Source organism: Neophocaena asiaeorientalis, unplaced genomic scaffold (assembly GCF_003031525.2).
Source record: "Neophocaena asiaeorientalis asiaeorientalis breed wild unplaced genomic scaffold, Neophocaena_asiaeorientalis_V1.1 scaffold218, whole genome shotgun sequence".
Taxonomy (NCBI): Eukaryota; Metazoa; Chordata; class Mammalia; order Artiodactyla; family Phocoenidae; genus Neophocaena; species Neophocaena asiaeorientalis.
Genome location: NW_020172818.1, coordinates 12881079 through 12890983, shown reverse-complemented (window position 1 = coordinate 12890983; position 9905 = coordinate 12881079). Strand labels below are relative to the sequence as shown.

The following is a 9905-nucleotide window of genomic DNA, read 5'->3' as shown; positions in this document are numbered from 1 at the left end:
GGCTCCGGGCACGGCCCACCCGGTGCGCCAGCCCAGCGCCTGCCGCTCCGCCCCGCGCCCTCGGCTCCGTTTCCGCCCCGCCCCGCACGCCGTGGGCGGGCTCTCTGGAGCCGTCGTTCCCCGCGCTGCTGCCCGTCACAGGGAAGCGGGCTTTGTCCGCCTTGGACTGCGTCTGGCCGCTGAGACGTGGGCGGGCGCGTGGGTCGAGAGTCCCAGCCGCGCGGGGGAGCTCCGGGCTCCAGGCTTTCGGAGTAACCGGGGTCTGGGCGGGGCCAGAGCGGGAGGGGCGGAGGACAGGGCAGCCCCGCCCCGCGGCCGAAACCCCGCTTTGAGGCTGCGGGTCCCTCCACCCGTCCCGTCAGTTACGTAAGTGCCCCTATTTATACGTCTCAATATTTTCAAGGCACACAAGAATGCATAATACATTAGCACTGTGGCGAAATTAGAAAATCCAGAGCAGCCAGCCCCTCTCGCGGAATCCAGCACCTCAAAACCAACCACCTGTAAACCCATTGGAGGGCCTCCTTTACGTTAAAAAAAATTTCAAAATGCACTTTAAAAGATAATTCTAAACATTTAGAGATAGCCACGATCTCCACCCGCCTTCCAGTGGCAACACTTCCACGTTCGCATATCTCCTTTAGGTTTGTGGCAGGTGACCCGAAGGCAGTCATGGGCTCCACACACTCTCTGTGTGTAATTTAGAGGTTACCTATAGGAAGGAACGGTCCCTGGAGCCACACGGTCTGAGTCCACCAGCCTACCTCTGCTGGGTGACCTTGGGCTGGTTACTTCACCTCTCTGGGCCTCACTCTCTTCATCTGAGAAGTGGGGATAATACTAGTGCCCATTAGATAGGACGGTTGTAGGATTAGTGACCTAATACTCCTAAAGTACATCAGAGGCAGTCAAGAAATGTGTCAGTTATTGTTTCTGAGGTTTTCTGCATGTATCAAGGGTAATGAGCAGTAATCATGTAAATACATAATTTGGTCTTTTCATACTCCCCACAGCTCCCCACTCCTTTCCCTTGTTTTTATTTTTAACCAACCAATGGCTTCAACAAATAAGCCACTAAAGGTCTCTGTTCCTCAGTTTCTTCCTCTGTAGAATAGAGATAATAGCATCACAGGGATGTTTGAGGATTAAATGAGATGCTGTGAGAGGTGAATGTATAGAATTGTTGAGTACCACGCCTGGTGCCTGGTGTGTATTTCGCGGCTAATGACATAAATAGCTGCTCTTACCACTGGTGTTGTCCATGCCCACAGGGAAGCCCCAGGGCTTAGTCAACCTGGACTGGGACTCCAGAGAAGGAAAGGATCCCAGGAATCCTGAGTACCAGCCCTTTTTTTTTGCCAGTGGAGGAAACTGAGTCCTGGAGAGGGAGAGTGGCTTGCCCAAATGAAGCTCCTTCTACCTCCCCATGCAGCTTCTCAATTCAGTCTAATTAAATGCAGCAAATACAGGAGGAGATCTCCTCCTTGCAAAACTGAGTAAAAAATATTCTCTTAAAATAAATCCTTGAGATTCGCTAGGAAAATTGTGAAAGAGAAGAATATTCAAGTGAGACTTGTATTTTCTTACATCAGCCTGTACATAAAGCCACTGGAATCTAATCAGTAAGGTGCTGATAGAGGAACGGATGAATACGTGAGTGTAACAGAAGATGGAACCAAAATTAAATCCCAGAATATGTGTTAGTTAATTTATGACAAACATAATAGCTTAATTCAGAAAAAAGAAGAGGACGAATTATTAATCAATACTGCTAACTGGCTAGCCACCTGAGAAGAAAAAGGATGGACTCCAATCTAATTTCAAATACAAAAGTAAATTCTAGATGGATTACAGACCTAAAGTGATAAAGGAAACAATAAAAATAATACAAGACATTGGGATCCCAGTATCGTGCTCAGCCAAATAGCTCAGCTGGACCACCCTCTCAGATCAAAGTACAGAGATGGGGGATTGTTTACAACAAACTTAAAATGCCCTGCTGAACCCACGGGGAAATATCCCACACGTAAAAAGAATAATCACACCTCCCACACACAAAAAAGAATAATCAGCCCAAAACAGAGTGGGTATTAACACAAAAATCTGAGCTTCACAGGATACAACCCCCTATAACATGAACTTCAAGTTCTAGGGACTCATGCTGGTTCAGTGGACCAACGAAGAAAACCTGCTCATACCTGCTGCCTCTGGGTGGAAAAACCACAAATGATATCAATAAATAGTTTCTCCTGAGAATCTGTAGCCAGAGGACTACTCCCATGTGTGTCTGGGGTTCAAATTTGCACTGCCCCCAAAGTAAACTCACCCATCAAACTGAATTAAAATAGTTGCAGGTTAGTATCGCCCCCTGGAGCCCAGAATAAGCAGATGCAAATGTTCTCTGGAGAAAAAGCATCTTCAATCCAGGCCCATCACCGTATACCATATATGAGCTCATAATAAAAATTACCACAGGCACGAAGAAATAATGCAATATAAGTGAGATTCTGAAGAGTAACGTTAATTTAAATACTGAAGTATTTCTGATAGTAGACACATAATCCACAGACTAAAATTAATCATGTGTAAACAAAAAATGTTAAAAGAAATAAAAATGGAATAAGAAGAGTTCAAAGAACAAAAGTCAAACAAAATAACCAGGAACATTTGAAAAAGAATCAACTAAAACATCTTGAAATAAGAAATATAATCACTAAAATAAAAACCTCAATTGATGGGTCATATAGCAGATCAATTATCTGAAGAGAAAATCTGTTAACTGAAGGACAGATTTGAGGATATTACCCAAATGCAACTCAAAGTGACAAGGAAATAACAAATAGGAGAGAGCGCTTTGGAGGCACACATGATAGAATATGAAAGTCTAACGTCTGTCTAGTTAGAATTCCACAAGATGAAAATAGAGAAAGTGGAGGAGAAGCTATACTTAGATGATGACTGAGAATTTTTCACAATAGTTCGAAGTTGCCAAATTTCAGATCTAGGAAAAACAACGTATAGTAAGCAGCATAAATAAAAAGAATCACACATAAACATATCAGATGAAACAAGAAGACATCAAAGATAGAGAAGTAAAAGACAGATATTCAACAGTTACCATATTTCATCAATTCTAAGTTGCATATTTTCTCACCATTTAACATGCATGACATTGGGACCAACCTTATTGATAGAGTATTACAATTCTAATTGACAAATTGACAGAGTATTTCTTACTGGTAATAAAATATTGATGGATCATATACTCAGTGATGTCTTAGAGTGAGTGAAATATGGTAGACTGGCCACAGACATGTCAACAGCAACAATGGAAACCCAAAGACAGAGACATGGTAAATTCAAGGTTCTGAGAGAAAATAAAAATAAAAACAGCATTTAGATTGCTGTTTCTGTCCCTGGGGAAAACTGGACAAACTATATGAAAAAATTGTTTTCAGATATTGGACAACAGACAGAGCAGAACTCTGATCCCTGAAGGAAAAGAAGCAAATAAGGAAACTCTATAACCTGGCTTCCTGTCTGGAGGCACTTCCTCAAGTGCAGTGCAAGGAAGAGGAATCAGAGCAGGGCACACATTTGCTGAGTTGAGGAGAGAGAGAGAGAAGAGAGGGAAGCCAAGGCAGCTGGGACTTCAGAGGCAGAGAACCAGACATGAGAGGACTATGGGGAGAAAGATCTAGGACTCTACAGAGGGCTTCTCTCATGTCTATGGATGAATACTAAGCCAAGAATATATCAGATGAAACTTCTTGAGCTAAAAATCGAATAACTACTAGATCTCTCAAAGGGCTGGGAGCCATTTGAAGTTTAATCAGTCAGAGCGGAAAGACTTTGTTGAATACCCCGGGGCATTCAGTAGAGACCCCAGAATGGCCATGCCTTAGGAATAGGGCCCATCTAGCACTAATGTGAAAGCAAGCCTAGGACCCGATCTAACAGACAGTAAAACTAAACTTCAAAAGTATCAGACTGATCTGCAAGTAAATTAACTGTCTGACAGAAGAAAGCCAATCATTCTTTAAAGGAAGAAAACAAGGGCTTCCCTGGTGGCGCAGTAGTTGAGAGTCCACCTGCCGATGCAGGGGACACGGGTTCGTGCCCCAGTCCAGGAAGATCCCACATGCCGCGGAGCGGCTGGGCCCGTGAGCCATGGCCACTGAGCCTGCGCGTCCGGAGCCTGTGCTCCGCAGCGGGAGAGGCCACAACAGTGAGAGGCCCGCGTACCGCAAAAAAAAAAAAAAAAAAAAGGAAGAAAACAAAAACTAAACACTCAGCAACATAACATTCACAATGTTCAGCATCCAGTCAAAAATTACTAGACAGATGAAGAACCATGAAGATGTGAACATAACTAGAAAAAAAAAGTCAATAGAAAAAGATCCAGATATGACAGATGATGGAACTGGCATTCAAGGGCTTACAAGAAGCTATTATTAATATGCTTAAGGCTGTAGAGAAAAACATGAAACCAATTAAGAGATACAGTAAGATGAAACAGAGAACCAAATGAAACTTCTAGAACTGAAACATGCAATGTCAGAAATTAAAATTCATTGGATAAGTTTCAGAGAAGATTATACCCTACAGAAAACGAATAGTGAATATGGAAACATAGTAATAGAAGTGATTCAAACTAAAGTACAGGAAATAAAGCTGAAAAATGAATAATCCTCAGTGACTTGTGGGATATCAAATGGCTATATAATTAGAGTATTAGAAGAAGTATAGCAGGAACTAATATTTAAAGAAATAATGAACAAAAAATCTAAATTTGATGAAAATTATAAACGCAAAAATCCACAAAGCTCAACAAATCCCAAGCATCATACACACACACCCCCCAATGCACGTCTGAAATTGCTGAAATACAGTAATAAAAGAGAGAATCTTAAGAGCAGCCAGAGAAAATAGTACATCAAAAGAAGAGCAAAGGTCTAAGACCTACACTACCTGGCTTTTCAAGATTCAGTATGAAGTCTTATAACTGTGGTATTGGCATCAAAGATAGACAGATAGGTCAATGGAACAGAATAGACTCCAGAGACAGACCCACACATTATGTGGTCAATTGATTTTTGACAAAGGTGTGAAGAAAATTCTGTAGAGAAAGGACAGTCTTTTCAACAAATGGTGCTAGAACAATTGGCTATCTATATAAAAATGAATTTTGACCCATACCTTGAACCATATATGACAATTATCTCAAAATGGGTCATAGACCTAAATAAAAATAAAAATTATAAAAATACCAGGAGAAAACATAGGAGAAAATTGTTGTGATTTGGGATTGGACATAGATCTTAGGTACAGTACCAAAAGCATAAGACATTGATAAAACAGTGAAAAGGCAAACTATGGACTGGGAGAAATTATATGATTATATAAATAAATGTGAATGTGTGTGTGTGTGTATCAACTCCCACAATAAAACAAACAAACCCATTTAAAATTGTCAAAAGATTTGAATAGACATTTTACTAAGAACATACACAGATAGAAAATAGGTACATGAAAAGATGTCAGAGCATTAATCATGTAAATAAAAATGAAAATTAGAAGTACAATGACTTACCACTACATACTTATGAGAACGTCTAAAATTAAAAAGACAGACCATACGAGGTTTTGGCGAGGTTGTGCAGGAACTGGAGCTCTCATGTGTACTGCTGGTGGGAATGTAAAATGGTACGACCACTGTGGAAAAGTTTGTCAGTTCTTAAAAAGTTAAACATACATTTGCTACCTGACCTGGATTTTATACTGTTAGGTATATACCCAAAAGAAATGAGGGTATATGTCCACACAAAGACTTATATACAAGTGTTTATAGCAGCTTTATTTGTAATAGCTGAAAACTGGAAGCAATCCAAATGTCCATTTACACGAGAACGGACAAGCAAATGGTGGTATATCAATCCAACTTCTGAGCAAGAAAAGGAGTGAACTATTGGGCTTCCCTGGTGGCGCAGTGGTTGAGAGTCCGCCTGCCGATGCAGGGGACACGGGTTCGTGTCCCGGTCCGGGAAGATCCCACATGCCACGGAGCGGCTGGGCCCGTGAGCCACGGCCCCTGAGCCTGCGCGTCTGGAGCCTGTGCTCTGCAACGGGAGAGGCCACAACAGTGAGAGGCCCACATACTGCAAAAAAAAAAAAAAAGGAGTGAACTATTGACCAGTGCAACAACCTTGATGAATCTCAAAGTAACTGTCTAGTGAAACAAGACCAGGAAAGCGCCAGGGATGAGAGGTGGGTGTTGGGGAAGGGGAGAGGCAAGAAGGAGGCCTCACAAAGCAGCTCCAGGAAGCCTTAGAAGAATGAATAGGTTCATTGTCTTGGTTTGTGGTGATGGCTACATAGGCGTCTACACGTGTCCAGATTTATCTTCACTTTATATACGTGCAGCTTATTCTGTACTAATTTTCCTTCAATAAAGTTGTTACAAAAAGAAAAATTATAATTGACAGTTTTAAGCAAAAATAATTACACCACTTAAACTTTTCAATTTATAAGAAGTATAGAAGTAAAATAATGGGCAATAGCACAAAGGAAAGGATGGGAGAAGATTGAAGTATAAGGTTAAAAGTTCACACATTACATGGGAAGTGATATGTGTTATTTGAACTAGACTGGGATAAAGATGCATATTATAAATCCTAAAATCAGCCAGTAAAAAAGTAAAATAGAGGAATGGCTAATAAGTTAATAAAGGATAGAAAATGGAATACTAAAAACAATTTAAAATAAAGAAGCAAAAGGGGAAAGGGGAATAAATAACAAGTGGGAAAAATAAAAAGCAAATACCAAGATGGCAGACTTCAGCCCACCCGTATTCACAATTACATTAAAAATGGATGGATTAACAATTCCATAGAAGAGGCAGATTGTCAACTAAATAAATAAGAAGACCCAGTGATATTCTGTTTATAAGAAACCCTCTTTAAACATGAAGAAAGATGGGCTGAAAGTAAAAGGCTGGAAAACAATAGACCATTCAATATTCTTAAGGATCAGGAATTTCACAAGGCTATATAAATAACAGAAAAAACCCAGACTTTACAACAAGGAATGTTACCAGAGAGGTTTCGTGATGATAGAAGGATTAGTTCATGAAGAAGACACGACAACCTTAATTATGGATATATGTAATAATAAAGCTTCAAAAAATAAATGGATCAAAAAGTGACAGAGCTGAAAGGAGAAATGGACAAATTCACAATTATAGTTGTAGATTTTTTTTGACCCCACTCACTCTCTTGATAATTGGCAAAAATCAGTTGATACATAAGAAGATCTGAACAGCGCTATCAGCCAACTTGACCTCACTGACATTCATAGAATCCTCCACCTACCCAATAAAAGCAGATATTGCCTCTCTCCAAGTGCAGATGGAAAATTCACCAAGATAGATCCTGTGCTAGACCATGAGATACGTCTCAATAAATTTAAAAGGGCCAAAACCATACAGAGTATCATCTTTGACAACAGGAGTATTAAAGCAGAATTCAGTAGCAAGAAGATGTACATAAAATCCCCCAAATATTAAGAAATTAAGCAACACATTTCTAATTAATACACAGGTCAAAAAAGAAATCCAGGGATTGACTGGAAACCAGGGGAAACAGAAAATATTTAAAACTGGATGATAATACATACTGTGTATATAAAATTAGTGATCTACTTAATAGGGTTAAAAAAAATAGAAGCCAGAATTAAAATACTGGACAAAAACTGTGTAACCCGAGAGAGAAGTGACTGAGGTTAAAGTACTATTGTTTGAGATGATGATTTAAGATTTTGATTAATTTAGGCTTCGCAAAATAAATATGGTAAAACTTCCAGATTAATCACTGAAAAGATGGAAATAAATGATAACTGTCAAACAGAGGAAAATGGAATAAGAAAAAATCTCATGTAATCTAAAGAAGAAACAAAGAGAGAACAGGGAGAAGAAAAAAAAAAAAGCAAGACAAAATCAGATGGGTAGAAATAGCTCCAAAGAGACCTATACTCACGGTCTGCCTAGATGAAGAAGCTGGCTGGGTAAGGATGGAGCGTTATGCTGTAAAAATTCCAAACCCAAGTATACAAGACACACCTAAAGTGTGAGAAGGACACAGGAAGGTTGGAAGTCAAAGGATGAAATAAAATCCATGAAGTAAAAGAAAGCTGCAGTAGCTTTTACTATTGGACAAAATAAACATTAGATTAAATCATCATTAGGATAAAGAGGATTACTACCAAATAATGAATTCGCCAGCAAGAGATCACAATCTACAACTGCATGCATGGTATATGAAACACAAATATATGAAAAAAGATGGAGAGAACTGGAAGGGGATATTGACAGTTCCACTATCTTAGTGGGGCAGTTCAACATACCGCTTTTTAAAATTTAATTTATTGTGGTGAAATATACATAACATAAAGTTTACCATTTTAACAGTACGGTTCAGTGATATTAAGAACATTCACATTGACGTTTTGCAGCCATCACCACCATCCACGTCCAGAACTTTTTCGTCACCCCAAACTGAAGCTTTGTCCCCATTAAACAATAACTTCCCATTTTTCATTCTCCCCCAGTCCCTGATAACCACCATTCTACTTTCCGTCTCTATGAACTTGACTACTGTAGGGACCACATGTAAGTGCAATCACGCGGTATTTGTCCTTTCATGACTGGCTTACCTCGCTTAGCATAATGTCATCCACGTTGTAGCGCATGTCAAACTTTCCTTCTTTTATTGAGAGTCAATACTATTCTGGGGTGTGTGTGTATCACACATTATTTAACCATTTATCTGTTGATGGATACTGGGGTTGCTTCCACTATTTGGCTATTGTGATTAATGCTGCTATGAATATGAGTGTACAAATATCTGTTCAAGGTCCTGCTTTCACTTCTTTTGGATATATACCCAGATGTGAAGTTACTGAATTATGTGGTAATTCTGTGTTTAATTTTTTGAGGAATCACCATACCATTTCCCACGTGGCTGCACCATTTTACATTCCCACCAACAGTGCACAAGGGTTCCAGTTTCTTCACATCTTCTCCAACACCTGTTATTGTCTGTTTTTTTGATAGTAGCCAATGAGTGTGAAGTGTCAACATACCATTTAATAATTTATAAGCCAAAGAGTTAAAAGCTGATAAGGATAGAGAAGATCTGAACAACACAACTAGAGTCAGCTTTATTTAATGAACACATAGAGAACCCTCAACTTATCATATAAAGAACATTTATCATTTTAAGATACCATTTACAAGGACTTACCTGGTTATCCAGTGGATAAGACTGCACACTCCCAATGCAGGGGGCCCGGGTTCGATCCCTGGGTGGAGAACTAGATCCCACATGCATGCCACAACTAAGAGTCAGCATGCTGCAACTAAGAGCACGCATGCCGCAACTAAAAAGATCCCGCATGCCACAACTAAACATGCCGCAACGAAGATCCCACGTGCCGCAACTAAGACCCAGCACAGCCAAAATGAATAAATAAATAAATGATTTTTTAAAAAAAGATACCATTTACAATAGCAAAACAAAATGAGAAATACATTTATTGACAGATATGCAAGACTTTAACAGAGCAAATTGCAATTCCATATTGAAGGATGTTTAAGAAGACCCAAATAAATAGTGGGATTCATCAATAGAAGGACTTGATATAAGATGTCATATCTCTCCAAACTGTGTGATAGATTTAATGCAGTTCCGAATACAATCCCCATAAGGTTCTTCGCAAAATTTGCAAAGCTAATTCCAAAATGTATATGGAAGAGCAAAGGGCTAAGAATAGCTTAAATGCTCCTGAAAAAGATGAACAAGTGAGGGGGGGAAGTGACAGATATTAAGACAGAACAAGTGACAGATATT

General features: G+C 39.6%; 1 protein-coding gene across 1 annotated transcript in view; it reads right to left on the bottom strand.

The window, feature by feature from the left end:
* Window positions 1–8745, bottom strand: part of LOC112397554 (uncharacterized) — a 35201-nt gene extending 26456 nt beyond the window's left edge. The window contains exons 1-2 of the mRNA XM_024741784.1: window positions 8710–8745; window positions 20–262 (exon numbers count right to left, since the gene is read on the bottom strand). Of these exons, the coding sequence (XP_024597552.1) occupies window positions 20–262; window positions 8710–8745 (279 nt within the window). The remainder of the gene's footprint in view (window positions 1–19; window positions 263–8709) is intronic.
* Between the last annotated feature and the right edge of the window lie 1160 nt (window positions 8746–9905).